This window comes from Notolepis coatsorum (assembly GCF_963971535.1).
Source record: "Notolepis coatsorum genome assembly, chromosome: 7".
NCBI lineage: Eukaryota > Metazoa > Chordata > Actinopteri > Aulopiformes > Paralepididae > Notolepis > Notolepis coatsorum.
This window is the reverse complement of record NC_140171.1, coordinates 122,180,985-122,199,595: the sequence shown is the minus strand read 5'-3', so window position 1 is coordinate 122,199,595 and position 18,611 is coordinate 122,180,985. Positions and strand designations below refer to the sequence as shown.

Here is an 18,611-nt window from a genome sequence, read left to right as displayed (position 1 = left end):
TCGGGGGTCGGCAGCCAGCCCTACATCAATTGGGCGGGACCAGCTCTGTTAACCAATAAGCTTAGTCCGTTATCCCAAAAAGGAAATGGGGGGATGTATATATTATCCTGTAAATGACATTTCATTAGAATAACCCTTTTTGTTGTTCCTTTTCATGAAGAAGATATGATTTTCCTATACTAATCCTTCTTTTAAGAAGACATTAATTCTGATCGTGATAGGAGTACAAATCAGTTTAAATGACTAATCACAGAGCATGGAGAATGTATTATTATACTCTTTATGGCGTAATCGTCTCTGTATTACTCTTAAGGAGCTATAATAGCCTGGTTGATTTCTCTGTATGTGATCTGGAATGGCTGCATGTCCCTGTGTCCTCTGAACCCCGGTTGTTGGTCTTTTAGGGGGAGAATGCTTTCCTGTTTGGCTGGGGACCCCTCCAACAAGGGAAGACTATCCCATTTAAAAGCAAACAAAACAAAATGTCCTGTTTTGAAACAAAATGGCTAGCATTGTTTTGTAAAGCGGAGGCCTGTCCGACGGCTGTGTGTCGTGTGTGTGCTCCCCCTCTTCTCCCGCAGCTGCGAGACGGGCTTTAAGGACGGAGACCTCTTCATGTCCTTCAAGAGCATGTTCCAGGACGTCCGCGACGCCGTGGACTGGGTCCACTTTAAGGTAGAAGGAGGATTTTCCTGTCTTTTGATTTTAACTTGTAATCTTTTTTACAGAGAGACTCCCGGATTGACGTCAAGTGATGACCAGTGATGTTATCGGAGGACAATGAATACTTGTGTGTTTAATTACTGCTCCATTAGATTCATCCATCATTTCAGTGAGCCTTAATTAAAGCTGAAAACAATGCTGATTTATTTTGCACATAATCTTACACGTACCCCAAAACTGTAAACGGTTTTGCACACATACATTTACTTCACAGTTTATTTCACAGTTTTCAGGAGTTAATGGGTTTGAATATGTCCTCCCCAGTCCTCAGAGGACACTGAATCCTTGTGTTGTGTATATGTTTGTATTAATAACAATGTTGTCCAACAGCAGCATAGGGTTAGACCAGTCGGTGTTTATTACATTGTAGGTTGGGCCTCAAAATACGTGAGCCTGTGTCTAGTGTCTAGTGACCATATCCCAGGGTGAGAGGAAGTCGGTGCATTTGGGTCCTGGCCCTTAACCTCTTAACAGGCACCCAGAAAAGTGGCCATTCTTTTACTTGAACTTGAGGACTGCATACCTTTTTTTGCAAAGCTTAGCTTTATACTTTATACTTATAGCACATGCATGAGCCTGGTCTCTTTTGAAAGATAACATTCTGAAGTTACCAATGCAAAAAAAATAAGGAAAACCACTTTTAGTGCTAATGAAATAGAATAGCAGAGGTCTGAACTTGAGTTTAACTTTAACTTGTGTACTCACATTTTTCTGTAGTGGTTGCAATACCCCCCCCCCCCCCCCATATGTAGTACAGGTCCAAATTTTATAAAAACCCGTTCAGAAATGGGAGATCCGGGTAAACCGTGTGCAAAAAAAAAGCTCCCCATTTCCTCGTCCACGGCCATTCATTCTAAAGGTGATTCACTTCTGGTTTTCGCTCGTCAACTTTCACCTAGATCCCTTATTCATTGGAAACATACACTCATTGGCTACAACCGGGTCATATACAATGATCGCATACGACCTGGTGCACGTTAACACTTTGAGTGCCTCGCTGTTTTCGGGCCCCATCTATTCAATGCCATGCTCAATACCGCTGTCTAGCTGAATGCGGCCGGTATTGCACTTTGGCGACATCAGACTCATTCCCTATGGTAACAACAGGCTTCCTGGGTGGATAATGAATAAAAATATCGAAAAAAAGGAAAAACAACCCAGAAACGACTTAAGTCGTTTTTGGCACTCAACGGTCGGGGCCCAGAAACGACTTAAGTTGTTTTTGGCACTGAAAGTGTTAAGAGGTTAAATAGGTGTCACTGAACAGAAATTATTTTCTCCATTAGAGAGATCTACCATCTCTCTTAGTGTTAACGTGTGAAAAAGGACATAAAACAAGGTTCCTTAGGTTTGATATCTTGACGTATGACATTCTGAACTAAAGAGTTTGAATACTCTGAGGTTAGATTGTGAATATATTTCTTTAACCTCTTCTGTCTTTTGACTGTTGTCTCGCAGGGCACCCTGAAGGAGAAGACGGTAGAGAACCTGGAGAAGTACGTTGTGAGAGATGTAAGTAACTTGTTACATCAACGAGGTGGAAATCGTTGGCGCCATGAGTGCTTCCTTGTTCGTGGCAGTAAATATCTACTACTGGCAGAGAACATGAAATGTTTCTGAATGGTCTTTTTGTATGAGCGATTCTAACCTCAGGAAATGTCTCTGTCCTCTCTCTCTCCCTCTCTCTCTCTCTCTCTCTCTCTCTCTCTCTCTCTATCTCTCTCTCTCTCTCCCTCTCTCTCTCTCTCTCTCTCCTTTCCTCCATTCATTCAATCTGTCCATCATAGGGAAAGCTGCCTCTTCTCCTTAGCCGAATGAATGAAGTGGCCAAGGTGTTCCTGGCCACCAACAGTGACTACCAATACACTGACGTGAGTACACCGTCTTGACTGAGATAATCTACAGTTCTACACTAACGGCAGCTTAGGTCGCATTCACACCAGAGCTGTTTGGTCCGCTTTAAATGCACCAGAGTTCGTTTCCTCGGATAGTCCGCTTGGTTTGGGGTAGTGTGAAAGCTCATTCAAACTCTGGTGCGGATCAAAAAAGCGAACTCTGGTCCGTCTGAAAACGTAAGTCTCGGTTCGCTTCCAAGTGAACCCTGGTGCGTACTTTTGTGGTGTGAATGCTCATCGGACCAAATGCAAGATTAAATATAGGAAGTGACCCGATAAACTGTGCATCTTGAGTAGAAGGAAACAAAATAAACACTGCGGCGCGCACTGCAAAACAAGCATGCGTGGATCATGTCTCGTGGACAGACAGAGAATGAGGAGGTAAAAGCCCTGATAGAAATATGGTCAGACGAGCTAATTAAACAGCTGCTTGTGGCCACTCACAAAAACAACGAGGTGTACAAGTTGTTTAGCGAGAGAATGATGGCAATGAGCTTCAATCGAACAATCGACCAATGTCACATCAAAGTTAAAAAACTGCGTCAGCATTTCAGCAATATATGAGAATAATGTGTGTGCACTGGGCTGCTTCGCAGAATAATGTGGTGTGTATGTGTGTGCGCTGGGCTGGGCTGCTTCGCAGAATAATGTGGTGTGTATGTATGTGTGCGCTGGGCTGCTTCGCAGAATAATGTGGTGTGTATGTATGTGTGCGCTGGGCTGCTTCACAGAATAATGTGGTGTGTGTGTATGTGTGTGCGCTGGGCTGCTTTGCAGAATAATGTGGTGTATGTGTGTGCGCTGGGCTGGGCTGCTTCGCAGAATAATGTGGTGTGTGTGTGTGTATGTGTGTGCGCTGGGCTGCTTCGCAGAATAATGTGGTGTATGTGTGTATGTGTGTGCGCTGGGCTGGGCTGCTTCGCAGAATAATGTGGTGTGTGTGTGTGTGCGCTGTAGAGCTGTCCCCGAAGCCTGTATTTGGGATTCTATATATCCAATAGACGAGCACCCTTTTCGATTGCGTGACATTGTTCAGAAAGTTTGCTGCACTTGACAAATTGTAGTGTGAAAGCAAACCGAACCAAATGAAGAATGCAACAATGTTGCAACTTCACCCCCCGAATCGCACCGAGTCAGTCCACCAAACTATATGTGAAAGCGACCTTAGTTAAGAGCTTAAAGGAACACGACAACTTTTTGGGAAATTAGCTTTACCCTGGAGTTAGACAAGCAGATACATAGTGTACCCTTTTCTTCTCTGTGCATGCATTAGGCTTAGGGAACAGCCGCACTGTTAACCTACTGTACATGTAGCTTAGCGTCATTCACTGGAAGTAGGTGTGCCAGTGTAGCCTAGTTCCCAACAGTCACGAAATACACTCCAAATACAACTCCAAAACATTCCTGTAAACATATGTTGTGACCTGTGTATTTATATAAAAAAAAAAAATAGGCATTTAAATTTTCTAAGCAGATATATACTCGGAACAATTTTTTGCCGAACCACTGCTGCCTGGGCGCAGTGATTTCATCACCTCAAAAGCCCTGTTTTTTTTTTTTTTTTTTTAAGTTGGCGTGTTCCTTAAAGTTGAACTACTCCGGATAGAGAACAGCTTCAGAGATACATCCAGAGGTCGAGAAATGTAGCAGTGACTAGAAGAAGGCAGGGTTTATTTGTTTTAGTTTTGGTGCCAAACCCAGAGGTATTATATGCTGTTGAATCAATGTGGCCTGGCCGAATGACACACAACTCAACTATCTGCTGTTCTTCCCACAGAAAATCATGACCTACCTGTTTGACTTCCTTCATGGCCCAAAGGTAACACAGAGGCTGTCCCTTCTGATATCTGTACTTATTCAACATGATCACACTTAAAGGTGCACTGTGTCGTTTTAAGAGAGATACTTGTTCACAATGGCAGAGCCTGCAACTACAATGTAAATCTTTCAGTTAGTTTCTCATTGAATAATCTTGAAGCACTGTAAATCAAACAGAAGCCTAGCAGATACTTCTTTGAATAATACATATTATTTGTAAACAGAATCTCTGGCCCTGTAATTGTAAACGGCAACAGTGAAATGGTAACCTTTCGGTGTACCAGGGGCCCAGTTTTCCCCTGAGCATACATTATTGTAATGTATATTTTCATATACCATAGAATTTTCCACAACTTGTGAACTGAAGACGTATCCTCCAAAACTACATACTGCACCTTTTTTTAAAGGGATAGTTATTATTTTTGGAACCCTATCCCTATTTTCTACTTAACAATGATGTTGTAGGGTAGATTCCTTTCTCAGCAGCAAAATCCATGCAGTTCCTCATACAGTACTAGCTCTGGCTAGTTAGCCACAAACTAATCAAAGTCAAAGTCAATGGAGTCAAACTCCCTGTCTGTACAAGGTGACTGAAGCTCACTGAAATTGACTCCATCACAGTGTTCGCACAAAGTAGATTTCTGAGAAAGGACTCTACTGATCAACATCATCATTGATGAGTCGGAAAAAAATCCGAACTATCCCTTTCAGAAACGATACTTGGTCATTTAAAAAATCTTAGTGGGTTCTTTTTCTTCACCAGACTCATGTTAACCCTTTCACTACCACACTACAGACGGTTTCACCACCACACTAAAGAAGGTTAACCCTTTCACTACCACACTACAGACTGTCAACCGTCTGTTGTGTGGCAGTGAAAGGGTTAACCGGCTGCAGTGTGGTGGTGAAAGGGTTAACCCTTTGTTGTGTGGCAGTGAAAGGGTTAACCTTCTGTATTGTCGCAGTGAAAGGGTTAACCCCTTGGTAGTGTGGTAGTGAAAGGGTTCAATTGAAAGGGCTATATTTGTCCTTTTATGTCTCCCAGAAATGGCATGTTAGCATTATCAGCATTTCCTATACGGAGGTGTAGTCTGACGTCACTGGTTGTTCCACCCGTATAGAGATTCATCATTGGGAAAATGGATTATCGGCTATTGTAACAATTCTGCCGCATGGACATTGTCAAGCTTTCCATTTTTGCACAAAATGAGTTCCCTTCTACCACTAACATTATTGTTTAAGCATTTTTGGTTGAAATAAAGGTAGTTATAAGGTTTTTAATTTGTTGTAAAAAAAGAACTACAATTACCAGTAGGCAGCCTGTTGTTCACTAGGCAGCCTGTTCAGTGCTGTCGCCTGAACCACGTCATGGCCAGCAAGCTAGCTAGCTAGATAACGTTAACGTTACCTCGCTAAACATACTAGACGTTAGCAATGTCTACTTTCGTTAACCATTTTAAATCGGGGCATGTAGAGGCATTTCGGGGCAGAGTAAAATGTGCAGGTCCTCTTCTCAGACCTGTGCACTGCATGCATCATGCCGGCTAGCAAGCTAGCTAGCTAGCTACACGTCACGGCCGGCTGATGCCACGATAGCTAACTAACGTTACAAGCTCAAAAACCTTATAACTACTACTGTCGTGTCCATAAGTTCCCTGGCAGACTACTTTGTCTGTGAGGACAAAAGTAAATAAGAACGATATATATAACGCTGTATAGCATATTCTCTAAAAAGTATACAAAGAGGAGATTTCATTTCAAACCTTTATTTATACTCGTGAAAGCACTGAGGTTTCCCTCATTTACAGTGATGACAAGATAACCATTTTAAATTGGGGCATGTAGAGCCCACCGTAAAAACAATAACGTTATTGTTACACGCACACACACACACAACATTAAGAGATAGTGCAATTATATTTTATACCCCCCTGTTTTATTAATGTTATTTACACCCCACCCTGTTTTTATATTTAACACTGTGTTCAGGACTGTTTTTATTCTTATTTTACTAGCACCTAGGGTTGCATTTTTTAATTTCGTTGTAACAACTGTAACAATGACAATAAAGATCTATTCTATTCTATTCTATTCTAAACTATACACAGTATGTACAACGAAACAATGATTTACATTAGTATTTACAGTGATTTAATATGCAGTGAATACAAATAATGATAACGTGGTTGTTGCTTTTAGAAATGGTGTTTGGCTTCATCTGATAAATGGATATGATCACCAGAGAGATATTAGCCACAGATTCAGGGTCAGTTATTTAACTTATTTTCCCATTGTACGAATTGTTAAGCTTACCGAATGTAAGGGAAATCTGATCCTAGGTCTGTGACTAAAGCCAGGCGTCTACGCTGTGGTGACGTCAGTCAGCAGCGCCAAATAGCAGTGTAGTTTGATAGTTTCCCAGCGAACGAAAACATAAACGTTGTTATTTTGCTACCTTTACGATTAATTGCGAATATTTTCATGTTAAGCTATAGATTGTGGATAAATACGCACAGAAAGGTACACCATGCCAACATTAATGCTTTATTTATCTAAAACGAGACAATTTAGAAATGGTCAATGGGGAAATACATTAAGTGGAACAGAGGGTGGAACAGGAAAAAACGAAAATGACATAACCACTACACCTCCCTATTGAAACGATGGGACACGGCTAGCTGCAGCCACACTGCTCGTAGCGCCCCTTGGCTTCAGTGAGGAATGTTAACGCTTGACGTGCAATTTTAGTGAAACGAAAGGACTTGTAAAAGTTAAAAACGTCTTCCTCCAACATGACAGGTGGAGAGAAAATAGCTACAACTCAAAATGTCCCCAAGTATCCCTTTTAACCCTTTCACTACCACACTACAGAAGGTTAACCCTTTCACTACCACACTACAGACGGTTAACCTTCCGTAGTGAGGTTGTGAAAGGGGTTAACCCTTTGTTGCATGGTAGTGAAAGGGTTAAACATGTATTGTCGCAGTGAAAGGGTTAACCCTTTGGTAGTGAAAGGGTTAACTGCATGTGCTTTTACATTCCCAGTCCCACTGATGGAGACACACGCTGAACTATTGCAAGTGTACTGACATCATCTTTCCCTGTGTGTGTGTGTGTGTGCGTGTGTGTATGCATGCGTGTGCGTGTGTGTGTGTGTGTGTGCGCCGTGTGTGTGCACGGTGTAGCACGGCACCCCCCACCGGCCGTGGCAGTCCTACTTCGACCTGATCCTGGTGGACGCCAGGAAGCCTCTGTTCTTCGGCGAGGGCACGGTGCTCCGGCAGGTCGACGCGGTGAGTGGAAACACACCTTTTTACACTGTTTAAACAGAGACGCCATTCTACACAGTGAAGCCACGTGCAGCTGGTCTGGTCTGCCAAGAAGGAAATAACCTCTTTAAAGTAGAGCCTCTTTAAAGTGCCATGAGGCATGAGTGACGGGACAGATGGCAACACTGGGAAGCAATTATGTAACGCCGATAATGTCACAGAATGTAAAGAGGAAGAACGGCATCGAACGCCAGGACAGAGACAAGTCTTTTTGTCTGAAGAGACAAAGGAGGGATTGATATTCTGTAAACTAGTTGCCTTTCACCTTAAGTCTTGTGTCTCGAGGCCAGTTTCTAAGACATGAATGAAGTTCAGAAGTTCTTGGGGACTAAAACCTTTCTTTTTTATAAATGGATTCATTATAAATCTCCTTTTGGTGGGGAAATCTATGTCTGTGAAGCTGGCCTTTTAATGGGCTAGTTTACCCCTTTAGCACATGAGGTCTGGTAAAAAAAAAAAAAGATGCAAAGTTTTTTTTTGAAACCATCCTCAACAGAGTACAACATTCCTCATGTATTTCCGATGCTTGGTTCTTCTTTCAAATCGATATATCTTGGAACTAGCTAGCTAGATAGTCCCAGTGCATAATGATAGCCTGGCGTTCTTCAAGAAGAAAAGTGTTCATGAGCGGCTAAGTGGCGCAGTGGGCAAGGCGCTCGCCACTAATGCAGGAGATGCTGGGATCGAGCCGGTCGTTCATACTAATACAATTGGCAGTGTTAGGGGGTGGGGATCGGACGTTGTGGACAGCGACTCCCAAAGGTCGGTTGGTGCGCCTGTACAGCAGAATCAGGAAGTATCGGGGGCAGCGTGAGCCTCCCACGCGTTACTCCTCGCCACTGAGAGATCGCGCTGTACAGGTGAAAAGATGCGACGGCTACTTCCTCGAGTACCGGAGGGGACACGTGATGCAAGGCTTCGTCCACATTGCAGCCGACCAGTGGGAGGCATGGCCTAACAGTGTTCGAGACAGGGGAGGGTAGAATTGGACTATACGAAATTGGGATGGGAGAAAAATAGAAAATGGGAGAAAAAAGTTGATAAAAAAAAAAAAAGAAGAAGAAGAGTGTTCCATGATCTGTGAGAGAAGAATCGAGCATGGGAAATATAAAAGGACTGTTGTTTTCTGTTGTAAGTCATGTATGTATGTATTGATTACACTACTGGCAAGTATTTCAAACCACTTTATGTCAAATAATCCAAACTACCACATCCCCTTAGACTTGGTGAAAAGTACTAAAGACAAAAAGACATTTAAAGTTGTGTTCTCGCTCTGGCAGATATCGGGCCGTCTGAAGATAGGAACCTACACGGGCCCCCTGCAGCACGGCATAGTCTACTCTGGAGGTAAGACTTATTCCCTGTTTGCACATACAACAACAACTGGGCTCCACGAGGTTGAATCCACATGTTTGTTTGCTAATACAACAGATTACTTTGGCAACAACACTCTGTCCTTGCCCCACAATGGTGGAACGAACTTCCCACCACAGTTAGGACAGCCGAAACCCATCCAATCTTTCGCCGTCGAAACTAATATCTTCAACCAATATCTAAAAGAAATAAACCTAACTAACCTTACTGTCATGCACTTGTCCTAATATACTAACCTACACTGTAGCACTCAACACTTTGATGAACATTCATTGTTATTCAGCTGATTTGAGTTATGCCCTTCCTGATGACTTGTCTTACAGAACTTGTAAGTCGCTTTGGATAAAAGCGTCAGATAAATGACAAAATGGAAATGTAAATGTCAACACAGGACACACTTTGCGATGTGCGTTCACACTTGCTGAGCAGCTGGATGGATGCACAGGATATGTGTATGTGTGTGTGTGTGTGTGTGTGTGATGAGCCAGGAAAACAAATAAGGTCTCTATGGAGTAACGTTAACCACTAAACGTTTGTTAGGTTGGAATCCGATAATCAGATAACAAGAACAGAAACAATGGTTCGGAATTGTGCCAACAACATGTTGCTTTCTTTGCGCCTTTTGGTATTGAGGGATCATTGACACAAGTTGTGGCTAGCTTGTGCTACATGGTCATGACTCATGGACCCAAACACTTGAGACAATCTGGCTGTTCTATTGATCACACTGTACAAAACACTTTTCTTCTCAAAATATCTGACGTTCCATGAGTGGAGAGAGCTGCTGCAGTGCAGTCAGAGTTAAGGTAGTGTAACGTTAATTATTACTATTGATACGGAAGGATATGCTAAAGTTGTGGCTAGCTGTTAGAGTGGGGTTTAATGTCTTTGCATCGGACAGGTAGGCTGACAAGAATAATCGTAGCGCTAAGTGACTTTTGTCAATAACGTTACACGTGTTGGGTTATAAATGTAAACAAATGCTCTGTTGAGCTCCTAAGGTACTTGTAAAATTATTCAATAGCTTTATATTAGCTTATATCATACATTTCAGAGTTGCATGGTGAGTTTAACGCAGAAGCAGCAGAGCTGCCATTGTGATCACATTACGACAGAACGTTAGACCTCACTGCCTACGGTACTCCTGATTTTTTAATGTGTTTTTGTGAGAGCAAATAGTCAGAGCTTCGTTTGTAATCTGCAACGAACGTCCAATATGTCATAATGACGCATAGCTCTGCCCTCACTCAATTTAGAAGAACGACGGCAGAACAGACCCAGAGGATTTACCCATTTAAGACTCTTACAAATAATGTGTATAAACTCTGTATATCCTGCACTGCAAATGTATTCTTTCTACCCCTGCAAATATTCTGTATGCTATGTATTATGCTCCTATTATTCCACTTTTTTTATATTCTTAATTCTTAATTCATTACAAATATATATTTATTTTAATATTATTGTAGGTGTTGTTTTGGTCTTCTTTGTGTGAGCAGCACCAAGACTAATGCATTGTGCTGTATGTTGCGGAGCACTTGGCAAATTGTCAGATTGCGATGTGGATACCTGAGCTAGAAATAGAATGACGAGTCATCTCTGCAGGAATGAGAGGTTGTTGACCTCTGCATGTAGCCGTGACCCCTCTGCGCCGGGCTGCGTTTACACAGCCAGTGAAAACCAATAGTGAACTGAGTGACATGTTTACACACCCCAGTGACCCCTTTAATATCCAAGTGGGCCAGGTAGGGTTGGGGTCAGCCGTCGACCACTGAGCCAACTATTTATTTCACTGGTATATTCTGCAGTTCCATCACTATGACTAGTATTTCATTTTTTTTATATATATTTTTTTTCTAATCAGATGATCTGCTTATTAACGAGGTCGTTTTAGGCTATAGGGGGGAAAAGTAAGGAAAGACCAGGTGAGAAGGTGAGGATGGGCTCAAATGTGAAAAAAGTTATTAATATCCAACATGTATACATGTGTAAAAAGTATAAAGAAAGAAAGTATATTAAAAAAAAAAGGTGTGAGTGTCCTGGTTAAGGCAGCCTGGAATTCTTCCTGCATGTAAACAGGAGTGTCTGTCCCTCTCCCGTCCCTCTCCCATCCCTGTCCCGTCCCTCCAGGTTCATCAGACATAGTGTGTGACCTGCTGGGGGCCAAGGGGAAGGACATTGTTTACATCGGGGACCATATCTTCGGAGACATCCTCAAGTCCAAGAAGCGCCAAGGTTGGAGGACGTTCCTGGTCATTCCTGAGCTGGCCCAGGAGCTACATGTCTGGACCGACAAGAGCTGTGAGGCCACACACACACACACACACACACACACACACACACACACACACACACACACACACACACACACACACACACACACACACCACACACCACACACCACACACACACACACACACACACACACACACACACACACACACACACACACACACATATATATACACACACACACACACATACACACATACACACATATATATACACACACACACACATACACACATACACACATACACACATACACACAGTCACAATTACACCCATTAAATGTGACCAGGCACAGAGTTTGGGGTCTTGTTGGGGCCTTGTGGATTATTATATATTTTTTTACATGATATGTAATGATACAATAGTCAAGTCAAGAGTCACTTTATTGTCCCATCAGCTGGGAAATTTGTCTTGGACTTACACCCACTACATACATACAGACATGACACAACACAACTGAGTCCAAACAATACACAGTATAAAAGATACAGTAAAGTACCTGCACAGCAGGATGTCTGGCAACACCACATTAGAATAGTATACACAAATAATATAATATTAATATTATAATATTATAGTATACACGATAATATAACAACCAAATATCCGTTATTCGATAGTTGCCCTTTATCTGGCACTATTTAAAAGTTTAACTGAGATCGGAATAAAGGAGTTTTTAAACCTATTTAGTCTAGAGCGTGGAACTCTAAACCTCCTCCCAGAGGGCAGTAGCTCATACTCGGCATGTAAGACATGGGAGGGGTCCGAGACTATTCTATTGGCTTGCCTTAGAGTAGCCTGTTCAAAAATAGACTGCAGGGATGGTTGACCTTTCACCCCTATGATCTTCCATGCAGTCTGCATCAGACGGACCAGTTTGGACTTTAATTGTACAGACAGGTTACCAAACCAAGCTGTAATACCGTATCTGATGAGACTCTCTAATACAGATTGGTAGAAAAGTAACATACATTTTTGAAAGTGCAGTCGTTGTTGTAGTCTGCTACACAGGCTATCTACATGGGTGTTCCAGTGATCACTGACATGATCACTTGTACAAATCGGACGGATACTTTTCAATCTATGTCTTATTAACCTCTTAATATCCCTTCAGAAAATTCGCCTAAAAGTATATACCAAAGTAGTACATACCCACTGACTCACATGGTCCTGATTTTTTTGTTCTTGTTGAGGAAAATACGCATATCGACATGGTCGGTCGGTTGTCAGATGGAGCGCATGCAGTCTGGTCACAATCAGTTAAAAAACACTCGCTCGGATGGTACCGATGTCGCGGGTATAAAGAGGTACTGGCTTGCCAGCTTTGCCAGCCTGGGGAATCTCCCCGCATTGACTTTCCACCAGTCAGTCAGATTTTTATCCAGGGATGGGAAATGGCTTCTTTTAACTGTTTTATGCAAGGTGGTCTGCCATATGCCGACCCAGCAAACGTCTAGTTAGCAACACCGCAGTGGTGACTCGCCAGTCCTCTGTGATGTAGTGGCAAGTGGCGGTAACATAGCTTTCGGTCGTCAGGGCAGTCCAGCTGTCTGTTGTCAATGCAACCTTGCGAGCAGCGGTAATGTTAACTAGCTGCGCGAGCAACTCCAAACTTTGCATCGATGTAGCTCTTCTCGATGCGCGAGGTGGTTGTGCCTCAGGATGGGATATGGTACGCTGGCTCAAGCAGGTGTATCATCATCGGCCCGTTGTGGGTCGCAGCTGAAAATCAACGCTTCTCATAGCATGCTTAATTTTGCAAGTTGCCATGCTCATGTTTTTTTTACCCTGCTTATTTTTCAGACACAGACGTGGTTGCTAGTTATATTGCGCCCTCTATCTGTTCATTGAAACATGCTTTAAAAATACACCATTTTACTGACGGCTACAATGTAATAAGGGACGGACAACATTGTAACATATTGTTTGATAGAAGATCAAGTAAATGTCACATGTTCAAGTAAATCCTTAACGATTAATCAATCGATCTTCAATAAATTATTAACATACCTAGTGACGAGTAAAAAAGCACTCTTGCATCGAACTTGTGCTCGGCATGTTAGGCTAATTTGACTAGCTAGGTCCATCATCCTCTCTTTTTATATTTTGCACATGGTGCCATGGTAGAACAACTCTGGTCCACATATCCCATGCTAGACAAGTTTCATTCAATTGTCTTGAGGTTTACCACCGGGATAATGCTATGTTGCAGCCAGCTACTGAGCCAAGGCAGGATAACAACAGCGCATGCAGGCCAGAGGTCAGGCAGGAACAGCGCTCCGAGCTCAGGTGGAGGTGTTGCTCGACACAACACTACCTCCTAGCGGCTGCGATTGAAAACTACTTTTCAGTCCACACGGTTCGGGACATTATTGGAGGCAATAGCCTGCATATAAAACAATTAACAGCCACATTACAGAAGTCAACTTTGATCCACACAGTTTTAATGATCTCTAGTAAAGAAAGACACTGACAGACACACATGGAATAAAGATATGAGTCATCCATCATCGGTTGCAATAAAACTGTCTTGTAACTGGCTTGTCAACCTCACTAATAAGTCATGCCAGTGGGTTGAGGCGAGAGAGAGAGCGAGAGCGAGAGACATAGATTCTCATCACCTTCCTTCTCTTTTCCAGCGTTATTCGAGGAACTACAGGGCCTGGATATTTTCTTGGCAGAGCTCTACAAGTGAGTCCCTCCCTCCATCCTCATAACCTCCACACTCTTGCTCTAAACATCAGCAGCTGGCCGCGCGTGTGTGCGTGGTGTGTGTGTGTCTGTGTGTGTGTGTGTGTGTCTAAGCACGTGGATGGGGGTAAAGTCCAACAGGCAGACTGATAAACTGGGATTATAGGGTTCACAGAGGCCTATTCATAACCTGGCACAGCACCCTGACCCCCCCCCCCCCAGCGGTCACTGCCCTTTCCTCATACCTTTTAACCCCCCCCCCCCCCCCCCCACTCTTCCTCTTTTCAACTTCTCTAGGCATCTTGACAGCAGCAGTAATGAGAGACCAGACATCAGCGCTATACAGAGAAGAGTCAAGGTAGACACCTTTAACTCGACTGTCTCCGTGGCAACGCTGAGTGAACAGATACACGTGTGCCACCCCCCAAGTCTTTACATTAACTCTCTTTTAAACCCCCCAGTTGTGTATCAGCTAAGCGGTCATGGCGAAACCTATCTCTCTTTGATGGTCGCAGCAATCAATTTCATATCTCTAAAGAACACTATTAAATGCGTAATACCTTGTAGTGAATGGCAATTATTGACAATGATCAAATCGACAGGTAGAAAATATACCTACTAACCTAAAGTCTTACCGCATTGAATTCCCTCTGCTCAAAGAGTAAGTATGCCTGCATGCCATATTTTAATATCTTCAGACCAAAGCCACTCTTTCTTTGGTCTGTGGTCAGTAGGTCAAGTTCCTGTCTCTCCTCTTCTCCTCCTGTGCAGAAAGTGACACATGACATGGACATGTGCTACGGCATGATGGGCAGCCTGTTCCGCAGCGGCTCCAGACAGACCCTGTTTGCCTCGCAGGTGATGCGCTACGCCGACCTGTACGCCGCCTCCTTCATCAACCTGCTGTACTACCCCTTCAGCTACCTCTTCAGAGCCGCTCACGTTCTGGTCAGTAGGGCGTCTCTCTCTCTCGTAGAATACCTGCCGGCTAACGTGACCCACTCAAAGATGTCACGGGCCCTGTGTCCACTGATCACCTCTTCTTTTTTAGCTAGCAACACTCAAGGGGCGACAGTGGCTCAGGAGGTAGAGCAGTCGTCTGGTAGTCGGAAGGTTCCTGGTTCGATTCCCGGGCAGCGTGTCGATGCGTCCTTGAGCAAGACACTTAACCCCAAATTGCTCCCGATGTGTAGGTTGGCACCTTGCATGGTTGCCTCCGCCGTCGGTGTGTGAGTGAATGGGTGAATGTGAGGAACAAAATTGTAAAGCGCTTTGGATAAAAGCGCTATATAAAAATGCACCATTTCAACAGGGGTGCGTATTGGAAGCACTGCTAATGCTGTCGCTTTGAGACTATTGAAAAGAGAACGAGAATCCAGCTCTTTAAAGGAACACGGCGACATTATGGGAAATGTGCTTACCGTCTTCTCCAGAGTCAGTCAAATGAATGGACCAGCTAGCCTAGCTGTTGGCCAAACACCTCTGAGAGCCTTTAAGCTAGGCTAGTGGTCCATATCTGATTATATTCTAATGTGCTAAGCTAGGCTAGCTTGCAGCAAAATCAAATCAAATGTATTTGTAAGGCCCGACAACACACGTTAATGTCCCCATGGGCTGGACACGTCTTCTTTAAACAAGTCAAGAAGAAATATCACAATAAATCAAGAACAAAGCAAAAACACCATTAAGTCCAAGAAATGTAAAATAAATCAAATTATGTATGCAACACTCTCAGACATACCCTAAAACCTAGCAATAGGAAAAAATGCACCACGGGCAATGTGGAGGAGAGAAACCTTAGAAGGGCCGTTCAAGGGGGGATCTCCCTTCTTAGATGTGATAGTGATAGGTGATAGTAGTGTTGCAATAAAACCGGCGAAATAGTTGCTAAGCATGCACACATACGTGTAATGAAACACAAAGTGCATGCAATAGCAACTGAACTCACAGGGAGACGGGACAGGTGTTAGACAGTTTGCGTGATTGTGATGGGCGGACAATACCGTACTTTTCGCACTATAAGCCGCACCTGACTATAAGCCGCAGCAGCTAAATTGAATGATGTGTACATATATAAGCCGCACTGGACTATAAGCCGCATGTGTTTTAATGTTTAATTACCATATGTAAGGAGTGGAGCCTGCGGCTTAATTTGACTCAACACGGGAAACCTCACCCGGCCCGGACACGGAAAGGATTGACAGATTGATTGCTCTTTCTCGATTCTGTGAGTGGTGGTGCATGGCCGTTCTTATATTGAGCTTTAAGTTCCCACCTCTACAGAGAATGACTCCCATTGGGACACAATACTGTCGGACAAATAACATTAACTCATTTACAAGTTGTATTAAGTTTAGCAAATAAGGGAACAGATAAATAACATTTCAATGCAGTAAAAAAAAGCAATATTTCGATTTTCGGGTTTTGTCCACATATAAGCCGCACCGTTATATAAGCCGCAGGGTCGAAAAATGGGGAAAAAAGCCGCGGCTTATAGTCCGAAAAGTACGGTAGATGTGGTAAGCATAATGTGAATAGAATAGATATATAGTAAGCATAATATGTGAATAGAATAGAAGTACTTAACCCAGCATGGACAGAAGACGGTATGAAGCTGATCCATGGCCTCGGTGGTGCACATAACCAGTGTGGGGGTAGAACAGTCACTGCAATCTTGGCCAACACCCGAGACATCCACCACCTTGGTCAACACTACGAGACAACCACTCATAGAGATGGGGAGATGGGGACAGGGTGTAGAGGGTTCCCATGCTTGTAGTGTACAGTAAGTGTACAGTAAGAAAGTTGTGAAATTAAGTAATAGATAGAACTAAGAACTACTGCAAGCGTATGTATACAGGATGAGATACAAGACGATGGTTCAGGGCCATTATGCCCCGGGGGGGCAGGAGAAACCACTCAGAATTGGTCAGGGCAGAGCAGGTAAGGTTCAGCACTGCAGGCCAGACAGGAGGCGGTATGAAGCTGTTCCATGGGACCAGTTGAGACAGAGACAGAGGTAAAAAAATTGTCCCATGTCTGCAGAGAAGCAGACATGGGAGCAAATGGACATCCTAATTAAACTAGACAGATTAATCTAAGGGTCAGTCCCCGACCAGGTTTAAGGGTAGGTTGAAGGAGAGAGAGAAAAGATGGGTCTTAAGCAAGGATTTAAAAGCTTCGACGGAGCAGGCGCCCCTGACGACGGCAGGTAATTTGTTCCACAGGTAGGGAGCACGGTAGACAAAGGCTCTGTGGCCGGCAAATTTCTTTTTAACCCTAGGAATCGATAGAAGCCCCGCATTTTGTGAGCGCAGAGCACGAGCGGTAGATAGCTTTCTACTGAACACACAGAGAGGAAATTGGTATCTATCTTCTTTTCTGACTCTGTAGAAGATGGTAATCGCTAGGGGTGTAACGATGCGACCTCACACCGATTAATTTCTATTACGATTATTCAGGCAACGATTCAATGCATCATGAAATCTCTTCATTAGACCACGATTCGATTTGATTCGATACATTTTCGATACATTTTCTATCTGTTAATTCCCCAAAAAAATCTGAATACACAAATGTGGCTGGGGGAACTGATTCACTCAGCATGAATGGACTATAGGTCAATAAAAACAATACACAAACATTTTTAAATTTTATTTCGATTAATTTCGATTATAATCGATTCTAACATATTCAAATCGATGCAGTTGAATCGTCACATTAGAATCAATGCATTTCGATTAATCGATGCATCGTTACACCCCTAGTAAGCGCCTTTCCAACAACGTTGGGAAATTCCTTTAAGGCCCTGTTCTAACAATGCCTTTTTGCTAAACACATGGTGTGAATGCAGCTTAAAGAGAGTTTCCCTGTCATCTTGCAGCCATAGGTAGTCCCCTGTTTTCACCTACCTGTTCTCTTGTCTCGTCCTCCGTTCACCCCCCCCCCCCCCCCCCCCCCCATCCCTCCCCTCCCAGATGCCCCACGAGTCGACGGTGGAGCACACCCACGTGGACATCGACGTGGAGTCCCCGCTGGCCACCCGCAACCGCACCCACTGCAGTGACTGCAAGGACCTGGAGTGCAAGCGCAGCCAGCTGACGCGCTCCATCAGCGAGATCAAGCCCCCGAACCTGTTCCCCCAGACCCCCCAGGAGATCACCCACTGCCACGACGAGGATGATGATGAGGAGGAGGAAGAGGAGGAGGAGGAAGAAGAGGAGGAGGAGGAGGAGGAGGAGGAGGAGGAGGAGTAAGTTAGAAGAGAGCCAATATGTGGTTCCTGCCTTTGTGTGTTTCCCAGTGGAGTTGGGTTTGATTGCTTCTTGAAAAACAAAAGAGGAGAGGAGGAGTGGTTCGGAGTGAGATGAAGATGAATTCAGGGGAGGGGTGGGCTTGTAAAAGACAAAAGCTATGTATAGAAGATTTATGTATAGAAAAACTATAGAAACTGAAATACTTTTATACTATCTGGAGAGAAGTATAATGG

The 18,611-nt window shown here is 43.6% G+C and overlaps 1 protein-coding gene across 1 annotated transcript in view; it reads left to right on the top strand.

Moving 5' to 3' along the window:
• The window catches only part of nt5c2b (5'-nucleotidase, cytosolic IIb), a gene marked incomplete at its 3' end in the record, with an annotated part of 56,186 nt that extends 37,808 nt beyond the window's left edge, over positions 1-18,378 (top strand). The window contains exons 8-18 of the mRNA XM_084318193.1: positions 582-675; positions 2,182-2,235; positions 2,511-2,594; positions 4,396-4,437; positions 7,622-7,729; positions 9,046-9,112; positions 11,270-11,440; positions 14,071-14,122; positions 14,420-14,480; positions 14,894-15,070; positions 18,100-18,378. Of these exons, the coding sequence (XP_084174319.1) occupies positions 582-675; positions 2,182-2,235; positions 2,511-2,594; positions 4,396-4,437; positions 7,622-7,729; positions 9,046-9,112; positions 11,270-11,440; positions 14,071-14,122; positions 14,420-14,480; positions 14,894-15,070; positions 18,100-18,378 (1,189 nt within the window). The remainder of the gene's footprint in view (positions 1-581; positions 676-2,181; positions 2,236-2,510; positions 2,595-4,395; positions 4,438-7,621; positions 7,730-9,045; positions 9,113-11,269; positions 11,441-14,070; positions 14,123-14,419; positions 14,481-14,893; positions 15,071-18,099) is intronic.
• Between the last annotated feature and the right edge of the window lie 233 nt (positions 18,379-18,611).